This window comes from Puma concolor, chromosome C1, assembly GCF_028749965.1.
Source record: "Puma concolor isolate L17-30 chromosome C1, mPumCon1.1.hap2, whole genome shotgun sequence".
Taxonomy (NCBI): domain Eukaryota; kingdom Metazoa; phylum Chordata; class Mammalia; order Carnivora; family Felidae; genus Puma; species Puma concolor.
In genome coordinates this window covers 75,575,454-75,597,919 of record NC_141674.1, presented here as the reverse complement: position 1 = coordinate 75,597,919, position 22,466 = coordinate 75,575,454, and the positions used below count along the sequence as shown (strand labels likewise).

The following is a 22,466-nucleotide window of genomic DNA, read 5'->3' as shown; positions in this document are numbered from 1 at the left end:
GAAGAAAAATAATATTTATTGAGGGGCTACTACATGCCTAGCACTTCCACACACCCTTTTGAAGAAAGTGTTGTTAGCTCCATTTTTAAAGATGTGAACACTTAGAAAGCTTTAAGTAACTTGCTGAAGTCACATAGCTACATTCCACGTAGTTTTGTCACCAAAAAGCAATGGTTTTTATATTACCTGAAGCTGTTGTATGTAGTTCTGACATGCCATACAAATCTAAAATTAGAAGCATGGTAACATTTCGTATATAACTTATTTTCTTAAAAAAAATTATGATGTTAATGAAACAGTGATTATTATTTCTTCATTTGTTGTGAGAGAAGGAGAGACCGTGGTGCCCAGAGGTTTTTGCTGTCCTTTTGCCTGAGAGCTGGGTATGTTTGGCTCCCAAGCTCTGTTCTTATTTAAAACCCCTTAAGATGTCTTATACTCTGAGGTTTGGAAATCACTTTTCCTGTGTTTTGTCCAAATGTACAGCTCATTTTGTGAAATGATAAAAAGAAACGGCACAGTTTTCATCACATACAGTTTTGCTATTGAGTTGGAATTCCTTAAGATTTTCAACATGAATTATTTTTAAAGTAATTGATTAAGTACTTGATCTACTTCTAAAGAGCATTTAAGCTAACTCATATTAAAAAGTTTTCCGTGTATAATATATAAGTAGAAATTTATGTAATGGAGAATCAGTGTCACACAAGACGAGGAGGAAGCAAATGTTTTAGTTGCCTAGGTTCAATATAGTGTTGTAATTAACATTAACTTGGGACTGAACTTTGTGGCTGCATGAGCAAATAGAAAATGAAATTAGTTGCCAGTTTCTTGGATAAAAGGACACTTAAATTTTTAGATAAGAATAATTCTCCCCTGGAACCAAATTGTTCGAGATGGTAAATTCTGAAAGGAATTTATTGCATTGTAACATGAAACATCAAAAAGACATTAATGCAACCTTTGTGTGGAACATTGCCCTAAGCTCTTAAATAGTTTCCCATATTATCTTCAGTCAATCCACCTTGCTTGCAATACCAGTTTAGGTCTCAGATCTTGAGCTAGTGTGGTTGTAATGGAACAGAAAGGATTTTGGTTAGAAAAGCATTTATGATGATGTGGGGAGAAAAAGATGTCACTTCCTTATAGTCCTTTTTCACCTGTGGGGGAAAATATTAATGTCTATAACATCTTCCTACATATGAGGACAAGTTCATTCTCTTGTACCCTTTTATCTACTCAGATTAATTTAAATGTGGACATTCTTCCAGGTATTAGATTTTGGTCCCACCATTTGCTAAAGACAAAAGCAAAATCCAACATTTTCATTTGATGGTAGCTTGAAAATAAAAATAGACCATAAGATTCATGAACATAGTAATTAACACCCTTTACAACTCATAACAATGGCTAACTGGTTAATATGATTTGAGTATTTATGATGTAGTAGGTATTATGTTAAGAGCTTTACAAATATTCCAATCTCACAAAAGTCCAATGAGATTGGTACTATTATATCTCCATTAATAGATGAGAAAGATGAGAGAGAAGAGAGAGAGAGGGGGAATTAAGAATATTACTGAATCTAATTAACTACTTAGTAGCAGAGCTGGGTTCTTAACCCAGAGATCCATTTCCTAACCAATGAATTTATCTTTTTTTTGCTGTATTAAGCAACTTTCCAGGTCAGTGAGCTTCACCCTAGAACTAAAAAGGGGACCATTTGATAAGAAGACAAGATGACAAATAGGGAGATGATTGAAGTTGTTCTAGTGAGATAATAAGGTCCACAGCTGTGGAGAAGTGGGTTGCAATACCAATAACCAATTTTGATTTTAGTAGATTACTTAAATACGTTAATGTTATTATACTATGATTCAAACTGCTATCTAAAGAAATATTTTGTTTAGTTATCTTGAGGATCTCTGACTTGAGTTTTCAAAAGCAGTAGATTCCAACATTCTTCTAACTATAAAATCTTTAGAATTGTATTTGTTCCCTTCTTTCCTTTTGAGCACCATGGCAATAAATTCAACTTTTCTAAGCTTCACAAGAATAAATGAATACTACAACCGGTGTTGGTTACAGTTAGTTAATATCCTGCTTTTCTTCTTTCTTCTGCTTTGGGTAATCACTTCTTTCTCTGGGTTACCTTTGAATACTTGTCACATGGAATTTTGACAAAACTTATAATTAAAGTCTAACTTTAAGTTGTTATTTTGTTAGAGCCAAACCTGAAGTAAACACACACACACACACACACGTACATATAACTTGAAATAGTAATTTAACTTCCTCATCTGTAAAGTGAAGATAGCTACCTCTCAAATAAATGACTCTTTTTTCATGCTTAACAAATAGTAAGTGCTCAATAAATGGTAATATATTGTTAGCATTATATGGAAATTTTACATTCTTAAAGCACAGAAGAAAATGGAAATAAAATCATTAAGTAAAAACATATTAAGACTTAAAAAAATGAAGATGAAGCTTTTTTCAATGTCAAGGTTTTTACACTGTTAATTTGAAGAGACCTAGTATTTAATGAGTAAAATATAAGTAACTGCCTCAATTTGCTTTGAGCAATAAATTATAAAATATTATTGATTACAGTAACTGTCAATGTTAGTTGCTTTGGGGCATTCAAAAAGATCTAAGAGTACAGATTAATAAAACAGACAATATTGCTGATACTGAATACCAGAAAATATCTTGCCCAGACCTTAAAGCAAGATTGGAGCAAGAGGTAAGAATGGAACACATATTTGAAGTTTTTCCAAAAAAAATGTTTTTAATGTTTAAAAAGCATAATATAGAAGAAAGAAGTAAACAGGCTATCTTGGAAGATCTACACAGATATTCTCCCTTTATAAATGATGAATAGCATTAAAGTATGCACTCAACAGATACACTTTTCATTACTTATATGCTAGACACTGAGCTAGGAGTTGGAAATAATGATAGGTTGCAATACAGACACTTTATCCTTGTGGAGCTTACATCTAATAATGAATGACTATTTGGAGATATAATTATTACTGATGAATACTCTATAAGTTTAGATGTTATTTCTTTAATAATGATCATAGAAGTTTACATTATTTCTGTATGGAAAGATAGCACTCCTCTTTTCTCCCCTTTTCCTATTCCTCCCCAGTTCTAAGATCAATATGCACAAGCATGATTATCCATATATATCCATAAAGTTCTGCCTTAGAGTATCACTAAAACTTATCTGTGAATTCCTCACTTCCCACCCCACCATGCAGTATGAGAGTACAATAAGTTCTCTGAAAATCTTCTGAGAACATTTTGAATCTTGATAGATTTAGATGAAATACATGTTGGCCTCAGATGTAATACATAGGTCGTCTAATCTTCATTGTTGTTTTAGATGCAGACCTCTCTGATATGAAGGACAGCAATGAACCTTATGACTATAAATTTGTGAAATGGATGACTAAAAATAAGGTAATGTTTATTTGCCTTTGAGATATTGTGATGTATTTTATGGTTAATTTATGAAGGAAACTTGCTGACATGTTTTGAACAATGTTAACTATAGTTTTGTTATATCGTATTCCACTTACGGTTATGTAGAGGATTTTTAAGACATTTTTCTTTTTGGAAGTTGTTGTGAATATTTAGAAGTATCTATTTGTTTTTAATGTTAATGTGTATCAGCCTAAAATTCCTATTTGACGTAGAAGTAGTTTTCCTATTTTATTTTTCTATTTACTTTTCAGAAACTGTCAGCCATTCCAGTTTCTGCATTCTGTAACACAGAGACCAAATTACAGTTTGAGAAGTTTGTGCGATTTTGCTTCATTAAAGTAAGTTCCCTGTTTTATTAAAAAACACATTTATGATGTTCTTCCTTCTGATTTATAAAGCACCTTTTTTTTTCTATTGCTAGGAATGAGGTGTTCATATGTTGTTTTTTAATTTTGGCTTGCTGCCATGAAATTAACTGCCTTCAAGGACAAAACTCAACACTTGAGCATTGAGTTTACTGTCTTACATGATCAGACTCCTTACTGTGTGACAGTGCAATGTCCCGCATGCAATAAAAAATTACTAGACATGTGAAGCCATAAGGAAATGTGACTCTTAATAAAAAAATTAAAAAAAAAAAAAGCAGTCAGTAGAAACAGATTGCAAGGTGACCCAGATATAGGAATTAGCAGACAAGGATTTTAAAGCAGATATTATAAGTATGCCCAAGAAATTAAAAGAGGGCACCTGGATGTCAGTCGGTTAAGTATCTGACTCTTGATTTCAGCTCAGGTCATGATCTCCTCCCCTGTGAATGCGTGTGCTCTGTCTCAAAAATAATTAATTAATTAGTTAGCTAATTAATAAGTTAATTAAAAATAAAGAAAATATGGTCATAATGAGTGAACAAATTAAGACTATAAAAAATCAAGTGGAAATTTAACAACTTTAAATTGTAATTTCTGATATGAAAAATATATGGGGTTAACACAGAGAGGATTGAGGATGTCAGGAAAAAATAACACACTTGAATTACAGATTCACAGAAACCATCCAATCTGAAAAACAGAAGGAGCAATTATTTTTGAGAAATCAGTGGAGCCTTAGGTCTATGAGACAGTATCAAGTGATAACATACATGTAATTGGAGTACCAAAAAGAATGTGGCAGAAAGAATATTTTTAGAAGTAATTTCCTTGTATTTGGTGAAAAGCAACTTAGAGATCTAAAAGCTCAGTGAATCACAAGGAGGATATAAAGAAAACCACACCTAGACACTTAAACTGCTAAAAACCAAGGGTAAGGTAAGATCTTGAAAAAAGCCAAAGAAAAACTATACCTCACATGCATATGAATTTAGCAACTTCTCATCAGAAACAATGGAGACCAGAATACAATGAAATGAAATCCTGAAACTGCTGAAATAAAAAGTGTATTAGCCCAGAACTCTTTTATCCAGGAAAATAGCCTTTAAAACTAAAAATGAAGTGTACATTCCTAACCAATAAAAGCCGATTGAATTCCTTGCCATCAGACCTGTACTAAAAAAATACCTGAATATATGTATTATTGCTATTTTTAAGGTGTTATTGCCACTGAAGACAGGCTTAATACATTCAAGAAACTCTTTTTACAAACACATTCATCTATAAATCTAGTCAGAATGATGTAATCATTGTTTTCAATTTTAGAGACAATCTCTAGACAAACTATGGAAGACTTACTCAGAAGAGAATAAAAATGTTAACAACCTAATGTCAATATTTAATTGACTGAAATGTAGAAGAAGGGTAAGGCCATTAATATTCTCATCTTACAGTGGATCTAGAAATAGAGGCATATTATTTGAAGTTATAAATAGAACTAATAAAAGAAAAAAGTAACGGAAGACTTCCTGTTTTAAAATCGTAAACACAGCCCTTCCCCATTCTCTGCTTGGAAGTTATTCAAAACAACTAGGAAAATGGAAAACAGATTCACAAATTCCCCAGTAAGTGAAGAAGAGTTGCCAAATCCAGTGATTTGGTAGAGGGAAGACACCTAGAAAGTCTCTTGTGTCTACATCTTCAAATTATAGACAGCCAGCAAGCAACCCACTCATCAGAAGAATAGGACAATAAGTGCACTGGCAGAGGGAGCTTCTCCAGACTCATGAAAGGCAGGACAGAAACATACAGCTGTATCATCTAGAACCTATGTGGGGCAGGGCGGAAAGGAGATTCTAGTTGGGTTATAGATTTTCTCATTCACTGCTGTCATTTTTGCTAAAAGCCTTATTGGGGAAATGTAGAGGAAGATATATTAAATTCCAGGTAGTGACTTAAATTAGCTGGGAGGAAAAAAAAGTATCCTCCTCCCTCTCCACTGAAGTCCACATCAGTCATATTAAACTTCACTGTGAGCCAGGGAGAATTTCTCCTGTCTTCTAGTGTGGCTCTGGCTCCTCGCTTCTACTGAGCTGCAGATACATCTTCAAATCACAGAGTCAGTAGGTAGCATATTCATTACCCAGAACAATAGGAACCGTAGGTGTGCTAGCAGTGGGAGCTCACAAAGGTAATTCAATCAAAAATGAGTAATGAAAAGGAATCCACTATGAATCTATAAGAAGATACTATAAGGAAAAAAGGGGAAGGGTACAAGGAAAAACAAGCATCGGAAAGAGAATATTCAACCAGAAGAATGTTGCTGTAGAGCAAATAAAAATCAGTAGCTCAAATCCAAAACCTTTAAATAGATAATATAAGAAGATGAAATGGCAGTTTGTTAGAGCTCAGGTACAAAATTGAAGGAGAAAAGGTAATTGTAGTGACATAGGAAACAGCACAGAGAACACTCAATACTTCTGTAAGGTTATTAAGGATTGGGGAAAGTGAACAAGGAAGAGTGGGAAAGGATCAAAGATTTTTTAAAATATTGGAAAAATTATGGATGTGGAAGACAAGTGAAATGTGTTGAATCCCATGGGAGGTGGAAACAAATGAAACCTGAAAAGCATTTTATGGCTTTATTTCGAGAATGCTTTCTATTTAAAAACAAAACAAAACAAAACAAACCAGACAAATCTAATACTTGAAAGGGAATGCCTTATCTCAGGCAAAATTGTCCCAGAACAATTAACACTGAGATACATTGGACTTAAAAGATAAAGAAACAATCCTTTGGCATCTAAACAAAAAGACCCACGCCTTCTTGGGGGCAGGTAAAAGGATCAGTGTGGACACACCTCCTTTACATCAACACTCAGTATTGGAAGAGAGGGGAGCACCACCAAGAAGTCTCTAGGGAAAGTTAATGTACTAACCCAACCTCTTGGAAAGGCTAAAAATAAAAGGATGACAAAACATGCCAAGAAAATGGAAATTGAAAGAAAGCAGGTTAAATTTAAGGCAAAATAAGCCGAAAAGCAGCACTTCCCAGTGGTTATGGGTAAAATTCTCAGCAGCTATCAAATATATGAAGGGATGTCCCACTTTACTCATATTACAAGAAATGAAAATTAAAACTGTGACAAAATTTTACTTTATTTATTAGATTGGAAACAAGCAAACAACTAAAAAGTTCCATGAGACAATTGTATAGATTGAGAGTGGGGGTATAATTTGTAAAATCTCTAAACAGTCAGTTTGAATATTTCCATCCAAATGTAAATGCACATACTTCTTAACCCAGAAATTCTACTTCTAGGATTTTTTTTTCCTGTGGATTTACCTGCACATTTTGAATGACTTGTGCTTGAGGATTTTCCATATTTGTAACTCCCTTCTTTGAAAAAAACTTGGCTCTCATCACATAATCACTTCTTTACTCAGTCCCTCTGTATGAGCCACCTGCCTTTCCAGCCACCACTGCAGACAAGCACCCTTTACCCTACTCAGGCTTTGACCTGAGGCCTTGTACCAGGCTGCCACTGTCACCTACTGCAGGGTCTCCTTCACCCCTCATGGGCTCTGACACCCCATGCCCATCTACCTTGGCAGATGCCTGCCTCATCCTGTCCAGGTTCCAGCACCCTGCACAGAGCCACCCTGTGATACAGATGCTGGTTTACCCCTCTGGACTCTGACACCCTGTTCCAGTCAACACTGCTGCTGCCATCATCACCACCTCATGCCGCCCACATTGGAAACCCTCCTCACTCCACTCTGGCTGCAACATCCTGCACCAGGCCGCCTCCATATATGAACACCTGCTTCACTCAGCCCCACCTAATGGCTTTTGCACTAAATCATTCTGTAGAGAGGGAAGAAGAAATAAAAGAAGTAGTGAAAGCAGAAGAGAAAAACAGGAGACTTGATTTTCACTATTTATCAATTTAATTTTATACCAAATTCTGGTATTACCTATTCAAAAGGCAAATGAATTTTATTAGTAATTATAACTATGAAACATTGATGGGAGTGGGCAGAGTAGTGTGGATGAATGAATTTTTCCCCAGAGCAGAGAATGATGAATTTTGCCTGAAGTTGATAAATAAGGAAATAGAACCAAATGCATAGTTTAGATCTTGGAGGTAACCGCTAGAACTAAAATGAGAAATTGCTATAAAAGGTTGTCTTGGAAGATGGTGGGTATAGTAGGAAGGAGTAGGGAGAGGAGGAGCAGATGAGTCTTACTCTGTGGAAGCTCTTCTGTACTCTCTGATTTGTTTCTGCAACTATATATTAATTTGATTGCTTCCCTTTTGTAGGTCTGCCTTTGCATTTTTACTTTGAAAAATTCTCTTCCCTTAGATCAGATATTCACTTAAATCTTCATTTAGTGCTATGATGTTTCATACTCTTTCTACTTTATCAAATCTGTCTTTATCTTAAAGTGAACAAATCATTAGAGTACTATCCAAAACTTAATGAATGGTGGCTGTAATTTGCTCAACTGGCCTATTTTCAATTCGGCAAATGCCAGCTAGTAGTAGTACCGTTCGCCGTGTGTCAGAAAGAAACATCTTCATGTTTGTAAATGTCATTTTAGCAGAAGACAGACTTTGCAGATTTTAGTGCTTTTAGTTAACTAGTCTTTTCAGTAAACTTTTCTGAGCAGCAAGGAAAAATAATTGTTTTCGGGAATCTTAGTGTTGGATAAATAGATATCAATAAATACACGGATTTCTCAAATGAAAAGGATTTCTCCCATATGAATTCCTTTCCTAAAGACATTCCAATACCTCAACTGGAGATTGACTATCAGTCCTATAATCTCCCATGCTTATAAATGGACATCGTGAGGGGTGTCATGTCATGTTCAGAAGGGCGTGAGGTGAGAAGCAAGGAAGCAGAAATAATAAATATCAATCCCATCAGCACATCCTTGAGTCTTGCTGCTGGCGTCAATGTCATTTATGAGTCTGGGTCTCTGGCACTGCCAGTTGCTTGTGCTGCCAAAATGGTTATAAATCGTGAGAGGGTCCACACTGGTAGACATGGTTTTGGCTGGGATCAGGTTAAACTGTTTTCAATCTGATTTGCATTTATACAGTTTGGCGATGCTTTTTGGCCCCATGGCAGTTAATTCTGTACATTTTTCAGTGTCAGGCTAGTAGCAATGAACTGGCAGCCACTATCACAAAGCAGTATGACGTAGTGACTGGTGTCACACTTCTCCAGCTCCTCTAATATTGAATTCTTAGGAGGTTCATACACTTTTCCAGCCAGGCAGTAATGGGATATAACATTATAAATAATTGGCTTGTTTGATTTGCTGGTGGGCTGTTTAAAGAACTTGGAATCTGTGTACCACACAGTCAAGCAAGGGAAGATGCTACAAATGCCATTTCCCAGTTTCTGTCCATGCTCCTCCCAGAGTTAAGGCTTACTACAGGCAAGGCTGCCAATGACTCATCTCCTGGGAAGACACGATCCCTGAATGAATGCTCTGGGGTTTGGCGCGCCACAGAGGCCAAGGACAGCCTGGAGCCCAACTAGGCCTGGCTCAAGTTGTCCGGGATTGAGGAGCACTTGGTTTCCAAATCACTACATGACTCTTCTGATCCATTAACTTTGGCATATTTTTTATATTTAAATATTTAATTCATCTTGAATTTATTTGATATGTAATGATGATTATTTCATTAATTTACAGAAAGACAGTACACTGGATGCTGCTGAAGAAATCATTAAGGGATGGAATAGACAGAAGTCTTGATACATGCAGACTGTTTCTACTAGATGACCGAATATGGAATTATTATTTAGTGCTGCCATCTGCTGGATATTGAAAAACAAATATTTCAGTACAAATGAAATTTGAAGAAAATTTTCCAAATGTTAACCCTACTGGGTTGTTTTGTTTGTTTTGTTTTTCCGTTGAAATGTATGAAAACACCTTCCATAACCATTTTATGAGAAGGAGTATAGCATTTGGCTTAAGAATTGTGAGAAGCTGGTTGGTGTTTAACCTCTCATTGCTTCAGTTTCCTCATCATAAAAGGGGAATAAAATATAGCACCTACTTTAGGATGCCTGGCTGGCTCAGTTGGTAGAGCATGCGACTCTTGATCTTGGGGTCATGAGTTTGAGCCCCACATTGGGCATGGAGCCTGTGCCAAAAAAACCCCAAAACAACAGCACTTATTTTAGATGAAGTTTGTGAGGATAAAATAGATTGATATATGTAAAGCCTCAATAAACACTCAACTAATGTTAGCCGGTTTCATGACTCCACCTTGTATAAAAACTCTTAGCCAGTTATACCCCCTCAACTCCATGTCCTTGCTTTATCTACCCACACGTAGTTCTCTCCCTTTCATTTACCAGTGGCTTTGAACTTTGCTCACAATTTTGCTTCTCTGTCACAAATACTGCCATCGTCTGGAGTGGCTTCAAGGTTCACAGGGATTGCCTAGGCCTTCAGCACTTTGACCTACTCACCTTTAGTGATGTTCACCTTCACTCCACACTCCAGCCACTTACCCTCTTGGGCACACCCTGAACCTTTCATCATTTAAAGCTGCGCCACCTTTGAGATAATAAGTTAGTCATCTCACACTGTAACCAGCCACCTTTGAGATAATAAGTTAGTCATCTCACACTGTAACCACCTATCCTAATAGTATTCTCTCTGTGTGTCTCATCTGCTCTTAAAATACCACTTTTTAAAACTCACTATAATTTTAAATCCACTATTTCTCAAAAAGAAAAAAAGGGTTTATGGCACTCTTATAGCAGAATCGCAATCAATCTATGAGAATAGATTTCTGATCTTTACTCTAGACCTGCTGAAAATAATTTCAGGATCTGGCCTTTCCAAGCTGATTTTTATACCCACTGGATTTTGATAATCATTGCTGTAGTCCACGGAGTCTTTAATTCCTATTGGTTGGTCCCCTTATATCTTCCTCACCCAGCTTAGATTTCATCATCTGTCACTTCAGCCAAGATACTCTTGCTGCCTTAAATAACTTGCCCATTGTTCTATCTCACCTATCCAGCCAAAAAACAAAAACAAAACCACCCTAAAACTCCACCTTGGGATTGAAGTTCCATGCTTACACCTGGGTTGCTGAGCACTGCTGTAGCAAAATGAACAATTATGCACACACCAACAACCATGAATGCACATCATTGACCTTAACTAGATTTTATCCTTCCATGATACCTTAATAAGCTTTTTCCATCTTTTACCACAGTAGCAATTCCTAATACTCCCCCATTCTCCACAATAAAAATATCCAACCTCCTTTCTCTTCACACCTCAAAGCCGAACACTACCAGCACACTGAAATCACAGCTAATAACCTCATCTCCCACTTCTGTGAAAAACAAAACAAACCAACATGTAAAAGCAGAAACTAACAGATGAGCACTCCTAACTGGGATCCTACCAAAAGGCCCATGACCTATCTGCATCAGCATTCATCCTTAATTCATTTCATCCAGGAGAGGTGAGGCAGATTGGGGAGGGTTGGTAGGAAGGCAAAACCAGGTCCAGTCATGCAGAAGGAAACCCAGGGCCTCAGGAGCCAACTACTGCATAGCAATATGAATCCCATGTGTAATTTTTAGCCTGTCCATTCTTGTAGGCTTGATACAGTTTCACCAGGGTTTAAATCTGCTCTTTGCAGACCTGGGCTTGTCCAGCGCTGATCCTACCATCTGTGCTCTGCATCCCATTTCTTCTCACATTCTCACTTGGTTCTGTCCATTCTCTTGTATATTCAGCCTCTACTGGCTCCCTTCCTCAGCAGTGAGACATGTCCAAATTTCTCTCCTATTAGAAAACTCCTTGGGGCGCCTGGGTGGCTCAGTCAGTTGGGCATCGACTTTAGTCAGGTCATGAAATCACGGTGTGTGGGTTCGAGCCCCATGTCAGGCTCTGTGCTGACAGCTCAGAACCTGGAGCCTGCTTCAGATTCTGTGTCTCCCTCTCTCTCTGCCCCTCCCCCGTTCATGCTCTGTCTCAGTCTCAAAAATAAACAAATTTTTTTTTTTTTTTTTTAAAGAAAACTCCCTGATGCTATCTACTACCCTATTACCTCTTCCTCTTCAGGGCAAAATTTCTTCCTTCCATCTTTCCTTCCTCCCTCTTCCCTTCCTTCCTTTTTTGTTCCTTTAACAAATACTCATTGAAAAAAACCCACCAGATCAAATACAGGAGTTCACTGAACTCATGCTATGTACCAGACACTATTATAGGCACTTACACTGAACACATAAACAAAAATCCCTGCCTTCCAGGGCTTTCCTTCTGGCCAGGGGTGTGAGAATAATTCATAAACATAATGAAATATATTGAATGTTAAACTTTTTTATGTTATTAAGTTTTTTGTCTTAATTTCAGTATAGTTAACATACAAGCTATATTAGTTTCAGGTATACAAAATAGTGATTCAACAATTTTATACATTACTCAGTGCTCATGATGATAAGTGTACTCTTTAATCCCTATTTCACCCATCCCACCACTGACCTCCCCTCTGGTAACCATCAGTTTGTTCTCTATAGTTAAGAGTCTCTTCATTGGTTTGTCTCCCTTTTTCTTTCCATTTGTTCATTTGTTCTGTTTCTTAAATTTCATATATGATGAAATCATATGGTATTTGTTTTTGACTTATTTCGCCTAGCATTATATTCTCTAGCTCCATCCATGTTGCAAATGGCAAGATTTCATTCTTTTTTATGGCTGAATAACATTCCATTGTATGTATATACCACATCTTTATCCACTCATCAATTGATGGATACTTGGGCTGCTTTCAAAATTTGGCTATTGTAAATAATGCTGCAATAATTATATTATCTGTTTGAATTAGTGTTTTTGTATTCTTTGGGTAAACACCCAGTAGTGTGATTTCTGGATTGTGGGGTAGTTCTGTTTTTAATTTTTTTGAGGAATCTCCATACTGTTTTCCACAGTGGCTGCACCAGTTTGCATTCCCACCAACAATGCACAAAGTTTCCTTTTGTTCCACATCCTCACCAACACTTGTTTCTTGTGTTTTACTTTAGCCATTCTAACAGATGTGAGGTCATATCTCAAATGTGGTTTTGATTTGCATTTCTCTGATAATGAGTGATGTTGAGCATCTTTTCATGTCTGTTGGCTATCTGTATGTCTTCTTTAGAAAAATGGCTTTATGTTTTCTGCCCATTTTTTAACTGGATTATCTGATTTTTGGATATTGAGTTTTATTTTAGACAGAGTGCATGAGCGGGGGAAGGGCAGAGGCAGAGAAAGAGAGAGAGAATCTTAAGCAGGCTCCACACACAGCGTGGAGCCCAGTGCCGGGCTTGATCACACAACCCTGTGATCATGACCTGAGCCGAAACCAAGAGTTGGATGCTCAACCAACCGAGTGACCCAGGCACCCCTGGGTGTTCAGTTTTATAAGTTCTTGATATATTTTAGATTCTAACTCTTACTAGATATGTCATTTGCAAACGTCTCCCATTCAGGAGGTTCTTTTAGTTTGGTTGATCGTTTCCTTTGCTGTGCAGAACCTATTTTGATGTAATCTCAGTAGTTTATTTTTGCTTTTATCTCCCTTGTCTCAGGAGACCTATCTAGAAAAATGTTGCTATGGTCGCTGTCAGAGAAATTACTCTCTGTGCTCTCTTCTAGGATTTTTTATGCTTTCAAGTCTCACATTTAGGTTATTTAATCCATCGTGAGTTTATTTTTGTGTATGGTATAAGAAAGTGGTCCAGTTTCATTCTTTTGCATATAGCTGTCCAGTTTTCCCAGCACCATTTGTTGAAGAAACTGCCTTTTTCCCATGGCATAGTCTTGCCTTTTTTGTTGAAGATTAATTGGCCATATAATCATAGGTTTGTTTCTTGGCTTTCTATCCTGTTCCATTGATGCGTGTGTCTATTTTTGTGCCAGTACCATACTGTTTTGATTACTATAGTTCTGTAGCATAACTTGAAATCTGAAATTGCAATACCTCCAGCTTTGTTTTCCTATTTCAAGATTGTTTTGGCTTTTGGGGGTCTCTTGTGGTTCCATACAAATTTTAGGATTATTTGTTCCAGTACTGTGAAAAATGCTGTTGGTATTTTGATAGGGATTGCATTAAATCTGTAGATTGCCTTAGGTAGTATGGACATTTTAATGATATTTGTTCTTCCAATCCATGAGCATGGTATACCTTTGCGTTTGTTTGTGTCATCTTCAGATTTTTTCATCAGTGTTTTATAGTTTTCAGAGTAGAGGTCTTTTTCCTCCTTGTTTAAGTTTATTGCTAGATTTTTTTATCCTTTTTGGTGCAATTGCAAATGAGGTTGCTTTCTTAATTTCTCTTTCTGTTGTTTTATTATTAGTATAGAAATGCAGTGGATTTCTGTACATTGATTTTGTATCCTGCGATCTTACCGAATGTTAAACTTATACATGGAAATTGTTTGAACAAAAGAGAAGCAGAGCAAGATAGAGGAGAATGAGAGTGTTATGAAGCAAATTGAGGTGTTAAACACTTAGCCAGGTAGGTCTCATGGAGGGGACATGGAGACAGACTTAGAGGAGGGGAGGGAGGGAACCTTGTGGAGATCTTGGGAAAGAATACTCTAGCCAGAAGGAATAGCCAGTACAAAGGCACTTTGACAGGAAGGTGTACTCAGCATGTTTGATGAGTACCAAGAGTCTGGTATGGCTGGATGTAATAAGCAAGGGACAAAGTAGCAAGTGTGAGGTCAGAGAAGTAACATAGTGTAAGGATAATGGTTTAATCCAGAGAATCAGGGTTCTATCTATACTTAATTTTTAACATGATAAAATAATGTGTACTGCAGCACTGTGAGACATAAGTGAAATTAGAAGACCTTATTTGTCTAATCCTAACCTATGTAAATACCTATGCTTTCTTTGGAAACTTCTGAAGCATCTTTTTCAATGTTGTCTTTCTGAGCCACTTTTACTTTACTTTCCATCTGGGATTTAGGTGTTCTGCATCTTCAGAGCTACTTCCCTTCCTCTTCCCTTTTCTGACTGAAGGTAAACTGGATATTTCAGCTTTTTCCCATTTTTTTTTTTCTTTTCCTTTGAGAGTGGCTTTTAGGGTTTAATAATCTGTACTTCAGAGCCCTCAGATGTGGCCCTGGATCTTCTCATTTTACAGATGGTCCCCTTGCTTGTGCCCATTGGCTCTTTTTGATCTGGATATTGTCTTCCTTCTTCATTCTGCCTTTCTGCTTTTTCTTTTTTCTGTAACTTTTTCTGTTCTTCTGTAACAATGCTATGATTAGTTTTTATTTCACTTCAACGACATCTACGTGCATTTTAATGTTAAATAATGTGCCAACCACTATAAGGGCACGAATGAGCTTATTTTTTTATAGTCTCAGGAAATAAACCAGGTTTTCTTGGTGCTTCCTCTGGTAGGTTGTTCAGAAACTGAAATAAAATCAGTAAAAAAAAAAAAAAGTTGGTCACTATATAAAACACTTCAATTTTTCCTTGCTTTTCTTTATAAGTTCTGGATCTACCTCAGTATTTTGCTGCTTGTTCTTTTGTTTCAAATTCCACAAAGGCAGATCCCTTTGGATTTCCAGTAGACTTATAATGTGGTAGACTTCTATAAAAAGACATGGCCACATTTTCCAGATACTCTTTCAATCCAGCTATGATTTTGGGAAGTAACTCCTATATGTTTAACTTCTAAGTAAGAATTGCTTACATATTTACTTGGAATGTTAAGGAAAAAAAAAAAAAAAAAAGAGTCCTCTTTCTTTCCTGAGCAACTGGAAGGATTGAGGTCAAGAAGGTTCCGGAGGAACAGATTTGGGGGAAGGTCAGGAGGTCAGTTGTGAACACATTGACTTTGAGATGCTTATTCCACTTTCAGATGGAGATGTTGGGTAAGCAGCTGGAGAGTCTGCTTGGAGTTTAGGGAAGAGGCTGGACATAACACACATCTGAGAGGCTGTCGCATATTGATGGCATTTAGACTTGAGAGTGGAGAGGAGCACCAAGTATGTCAGTATTAGCAACAAGAAGAAGACCGATAACTTAGCTCACGAGTTTTACAAAATTTTACTGCAAAGTGGAATAACTTCTGAAAGTTTTTTCATTTGATGACTCCACTGTGACACACCCACACCACCTACCTTCAGCCCTCTGCAGTCTGGATTCCATACCCAATACTCTGGTGAGTTCTCTAAAGATCTCCATTCATGTTCTAGATTTGAAGGAAACATCTTAGTCCCATCTGGCTTTAGCTCTTAGTATTTACCACTGCAGACCACTCTGGCCTTCTTAACTCCTATCCTTTCTTGCTCCTGCAACATTGCACATCCATGAATAGCCTCCCACCTCCCTAGCTGCTCCTTCTCAGTCTTCTTTACCTGTTCCTTAAATATTGATATTTGACTTTCTCACTAACTTCATTTACTCTTTATGTGCTGGTGATGCCCAAATTGGTATCTCCAACCTAGTCCTTTCTGTTGAATTTCAGACCCATATACCCAACACCCCATTTGTCATCTTGTATGGATTTTTCACAGGCAAACCCTATACCCAGTCTGGTCTCCTCACCAATCCAGTTGCTCAAGTCAGCGAACCTAGAAATCATTCTTAACTTTTCTCTTCACATCCCACTTCCTCTATGTATTATCCTAAATATCTCTTAAATCCATCACCTCTCTGCCCCCAACTGCCACCCCTCTAGTACAGGCCAATGTTATCTCAAGTAGATTACCAGTCAATTTCCTAACAGTTCTCCCTGACTTGCCCTTGGCAATCCATTATCCTTGTAGACCAAACGAGCTCTCTAAAATGCAAATGTGATCATGTCACATATATTAGGTAAGCATATGCATGTTACAAGTTACAGAAATTCTAGCCCGTATAGGTTTAAATCAAATAAAAAGGAATTTTCTGTCTTAGCTGAACATCTTAGGAGCAGTCTAGTTCAGTTACAGCTTGATCCAGGATACAGATTATAATCTGTTACCAAGCTCTATCTTGCAATTCTGTCCTCTCTGAGTCAGCTTTATATTCAGGTTGCCACATCCTGTGATAGCAAGTTGGCTGTAGCAGTTTCTAAGTATCATATGGTCACACTAGCCAATCCAGCAAAAAAAAAAAAAAAAAAAAGGGGGGGGGTACTTTCTCTGAAACTCCAGCATTGGTCATACTGTGTCATATTTGTCCACCCCTGAGCTACATGCTATGCCAAGAGGATTGGATGTCCTAAATACTCAGGCCAATCCAAGGTCAATTCAACACAAACTACATTGGTTGACACAAGGGACAGAATGAAGAAGAGGGGAAATGAATGAGCAACCATCTTAAGTGACTAAGAACTCTTTAATCACTCTTCACTTTTTAAAAAAATTTTTAAATGTTTATTTTTTGAAAGAGAGAAAGAGAGGGAGAGGGAGACACAGAATCTGAAGCAGACTCCAGGCTCTGAGCTGTCAGCACAGAGCCTGATGCAGGGCTCAAACTCACAGACCACGAGATCATGACATGAGCCAAAGTCGGACACTTAACCGAATGAGCCACCCAGGTGACCCCACCCTTCATCACTCTTAACATAAGGGCTACTGTCCTCATCAGGACCCTGCAATGCCCTGCATGATATGGTCTCTCTCACCTCCTTAGCCTCATCTTTCCTGGTCATTTTTTCCAACTCACAGGTCTGGTAATGCTAAACTCTTTTCAATTTTCTCCTTCTTCTCTTTTCTCCTTCTTATCCTTCTCCATGTCTTCCTCCTCCTTTTTCTTCTGCTTCTCCTCCTTCACCTCCTCCTCCTGCTGCTGCTGCTTCTGCTGCTGCTTCTGCTTCTGCTTCTTTTACCTTAGAGAGCGAGTGAGTGGGGGAGAGGGGCAGAGGGGGAGAGGGAGAAACGTAAGCAGGCTCCAGACTCAGTGCAGAGCCTGAAGCAGGGCTTGATCCATGGTCCAGGGATCATGACCTGAGCTGAAATCAAGACTCAGATGTTCAATCAACTGAGCCACCCAGGTGCCCCTCATTTTGATTTCTAAATGAGTTTTTTTTTTCCTCTCTGATCATGAGAGGTTTTTTTTTTTTTTTAATGAGTTTTTTAAGCATATGTCATTTCCTGATGTTCATGCTTAATTTAGGTTGTATAATTGCTTAATTTTATGTGCCAACTTGGCTGGGCCATGGTTCCCAGATAGGTGATCAAACATTATTCTGGATGTTTCTATAAGGGTGGTTTTAGATGAGATTAACATTTAAATCAGTGGACCTTGAGTAAAGCAAATTGCCCTCCATGATATGGGTGGGCTTCATCCAATCAGTTGTAGGCCTGAGAACAAAAGACTGACCTCCCCTGAGCAAGAGGGAATTCTGCCAGCAGACAGACTTCAGACCTGAACTGCAACATCATCTGTGTGGGTCTCCAGCCTGCAGACCCACCCTGCAGATTTTGGATTTGCCAGCATCCATAATCATGTGTGCCAATTAAAAAATAATAATAAATCTCTGTGTATATACACATGTCTGTCGGTCTGTTTCTCTGGAGAATTCTGACTAACCCAGGTGGATTAGCAAAAATAAGAAAAGTTGTCTATGAATTCCCAAAGTTAGGTGAGAAGTCATTCGGTGATATCATACCATATGATAGTAAGAGATGTGGACTTTGCACAGTGAACGATGGTGAATTTCAGCAGATTTTTATGGAAGAGAGGGAGGGAATATGGAAAACATTATGATTTGGCTAACCAAAAGCCAATTATATTCTTATCCTTTGACCACTTCTATATAGAGGCTAAAAAGCCAAAATTTCCCATTTCTCAGCTTCTCTTACAACTAATCAAAACTACCTGAGAAGAGCTTCCCTTTGTGGAAAAAGATAAAGGCAAAGTCATCCTTAGACTTTTTGTCTTTTCTGTGCTCTTCACCCTTCCACCTTCTTCCTCCCTTGAATGTAGAAGTGAGGTCTGGAGGCAACACCGCCATATTGCATTCATGCAGCAACTGGCATGAGAGTGAAGGTCTATGTGATCAGAAGTCTCCTGCTCCTGCAGGAAAAGATGATGAAGGCCTGAAGGATTAAGTATGAGAGAAAGGCAAATAATCACAAATCTTTGTCAAATTTGTGAATTTTTCCCCTCATTCTTATGATGAAAACAATTATACAACTACATAATTACCAAATATTTAAACCAAAAATTATTCCCAAATAAAGCAAGGAGTCTCCTCAGTCTCAGTTGGATAAACCCACGGGTGAAACAAAACAAAACAAAAACCTCAACCATGTTCTTGAGCCATGAGAATTTCATTTTATTGCTGCTCTGAGAATACATCTAATTACTCAATCATGCCAATTAAATAGGAAGTTCACCTGCTGACAAACAGCTATCTTGGGATATAGCAGAATAAATTCTAGAAATAATTGGATTTCCTAATCAATATTAACTTCATCATATTACACAGCTGCTACTTTCTTTTACATTTAGGTACAGCATTTTTTTCTTACAATATGTAAAACTTTTCATTTGTAGCAAAATCTCATGGTTAAAAAAGATGAATAATAATTTTGTCCTTTTGTCACTGAGTGTGGTTGCCCTGTCTGAAGCATTATTTTCACAAACTCTTTTATCCCTCTCATTAGTTAGCCTTTAAAAGTATAAACATCCTGTTTTAGCTGAAACCTTACAACTGTATCTTCTAACACAACTCCATTATTCTACAACTGTGTAAATTTCTGAGGTGACTTATTATGACATCACTTTTGTAATTATTCTTGAAGCATCCTGCTGGCCAATACATGCATGAAAGTACAAAACTCATGAAAATAGTTCACCAGTTTTCTAAAATGTCTTCTCTCTGGAATGCCCTTCTCCTGGTAAGACCCTAGCCTGGGAAGTAACCATTTAAAATTTTTTTAATTTTTTAATTTTGTTTATTTATTTTGAGAGAGACAGAGAGGGAGCAAGAGAGAAAATCCCAAGCAGGCTCCATGCAGTCAGAGCCAAGCCCGACGCGGGGCTCAAACCCACGGACAGTGAGATCATGACCTGAGCCAAAATCGAGAGTCAGATGTTTAACTGACTGAGCCACCCAGGTGCCCAGGAAGTAGCAGACCATTTTAAAAGAAAGTCAGCTCATGAAATTTCTCTGGTGCAAACCCCTCAAGGCCATTTCATCTCACCTCAGAGTAAAAACCAAAATCATTATTCTGACCTTCCAGCTGCTGCATGACCTGATCCTGCTCTTCTGTAATCTCATCTCCTACAACTCTCCCCTTCCCTCGAGGCACTCCTTGAGAATCCCTGATCACAGGTGTGGCTCCAGATTAGATCTTTTTTTTTTTTTTTTTTAATTTGGCATTTAAGTAATCTCTCCACCCAACATGGGCTCGAACTCATAATCTTGAGATCAAGAGTCGCATGCTCTGGGCCAGCCAGGTGCCCCCAGATCAGGTCCTTTGCACCTGAGGTTCCCTCTTCCTGGAATACTTAACCCCCAGTGTTCACCTGGCTACCTCAGATCTTTATTTAAATGTCACTTCAGGGGAATTTATCTGACCCACCTTCAAAATTGTAAACCCTGCCTCCCTCCATCCCCTTTTCCTGACTTATTTTTCTCCTTGGCACTTAGCACCATGGAACTTACAATATGTCTCTCTTATTTAATTTACCATCCATGTCCTCTCCTAATACCTATTCCATGAGACCAGGGATTTTAATGGTCAGTTCACTGCTGTATCTCCAGCACCTAAAGCAGAGTCTGGCATGTTGTAGGCACTCAACAAAAATTTGAATTTCTGCAGATGGAATTTGGCACTCAGAACAACATTGGTTCTTTGTTGTTGTTTTGTCTTTAACCACTGGCTCTCTCTTTAGCCCTTGTTCTTCTCTTATGAATGATTTTTGAAGTGCCAAAGATTGTTCCTAAAACTGCTGTGTCTGTCGGTCTGTTTCTCTGGAGAATTCTGACTAACCCAGGTGGATTAGCAAAAATAAGAAAAGTTGTCTATGAATTCCCAAAGTTAGGTGAGAAGTCATTCGGTGATATCATACCATATGATAGTAAGAGATGTGGACTTTGCACAGTGAACTGTAGGACTCAAAGTTGTGCTTGGCTCCTAGCTCCAAGATAATTAGATTCAATTAGTGGTCTGCAAGCATTTTTAAGCCAGTAGTGCATATATACACATGCAAATGCACACACATGCACAAATGCATACATAAAAGCTTAAAATTACATCCATCTCCCTTTTGCCTGGCAATAAATATTTCTAATCAGGCTCTGCTTTTCTAAAATCATATTGAAAGGATATCTCAGCCCCTGCTCTCCAAACATGGGGAAATAAGCACTTAAATCAGTGCAACATTTCTGGAAGGCAATTTCACAATATCTATCAAAATGTTTTGAGCATGACTCTTGATGCCTTGATTCTATCACTAGGTATTTATGTTCTTTTTAAAAAATTTTTTTAAATATTTATTTTTTGAGAGAGACAGAGTGTGAGCCAGGGAGGGACAGAGAGAGAGGGAGACAGAATCCGAAGCAGGCTCCAGGCTCTGAGCTGTCAGCACAAAGCTCAGTGTGGGGCTCAAACCCATGAACCGGGAGATCATGACCTGAGCTGAAGTCAGATGCTTAACCCACTGAGCGACCCAGGTGCCCTGGTATCTATGCTCTTTTAACATGTAAACATTTGTCTATACATATGAACAAGAGTGTTCATGACAGCATTGTTTATAATACCAAAAAACTGGAAATAACCAATTCCTCCATTACTTATGGTGTAGTTAAATAAATTATGTATATAGTCAAAAAATGAAGTTCATTTCTGTTACTTGAAAAAAAAATGAATAGACTAGTGAATATTATATGTTTGTGCAAATAAAACAAAAGTACATCAATGAATTAATATGCCAGGGTACAGTATGGGTTCATTTGCATGAGTTTGAATTGTGCAAATTAGATATTGGAACATATAAAATTTTTAACAGTTTTTCTTGTGCTCAGAATTTTAAATAATTTTAACTTCCCAAATTATAAATTTATTTAAAATATTACATGATTTCAAACCTGGCAGGCCCAGTGCTTACACAGTTGCAACATAGTTGTGTCACCTGAGCTGTAAACATTGTCATCTTTTGGCCAAAGTGCTAAGGCAGGAGGGAGTTTGGGCTGTCTGAAGGACTGAACGACCGTCAGTGTGGTATGGCGCCCCCTGGTGCTGTTTTCAGGCAGAGACTTTTATTCAGGAAATGGGAGTAGCTGTCTGCAGTGCTGATAACTGATCTTAAGAAGTCACATAATCTTTAATTTCCATTAATAGATCCAAATACTTTTGAGTTCCAAATAAAAGTCCTTGAAGGTATGAGCCATCATAGTGTAGTTTAGTAGTTTGAAGGCAAGCCATAACTAAATTCTTACTAACTTAACTTTAATTCTCATTAAAGTGTAGCTAATATGTTACTCTGGAACAACTTCGTGAGAATCTGAAAGAATCAAACAAATCTAGTTATTTTATATGTAGAGATTTGTGACCATTTAGTTTGGTGGGAAATTCTCAGGATTTCTTTTTTTTTTTTTTTTTTTAACGTTTATT

General features: G+C 37.5%; 1 protein-coding gene and 1 long non-coding RNA gene across 5 annotated transcripts in view; both read left to right on the top strand.

The window, feature by feature from the left end:
* The window catches only part of KYAT3 (kynurenine aminotransferase 3), a 74,151-nt gene extending 64,015 nt beyond the window's left edge, over positions 1-10,136 (top strand). For all 4 annotated transcript variants that reach the window (XM_086717469.1, XM_086717471.1, XM_086717470.1 and 1 more), the window contains exons 12-14: positions 3,395-3,471; positions 3,747-3,833; positions 9,574-10,136. In XM_086717469.1, the coding sequence (XP_086573595.1) occupies positions 3,395-3,471; positions 3,747-3,833; positions 9,574-9,636 (227 nt within the window). In that variant the 3' untranslated portion in view covers positions 9,637-10,136. The remainder of the gene's footprint in view (positions 1-3,394; positions 3,472-3,746; positions 3,834-9,573) is intronic.
* A 357-nt stretch (positions 10,137-10,493) lies between these two features.
* LOC147578156 (uncharacterized) lies at positions 10,494-18,392 on the top strand. The gene is made up of 2 exons (XR_015254851.1): positions 10,494-14,413; positions 15,773-18,392. It is a non-coding gene; the product is annotated as an uncharacterized LOC147578156 (long non-coding RNA).
* The last annotated feature ends 4,074 nt before the right edge of the window (positions 18,393-22,466 follow it).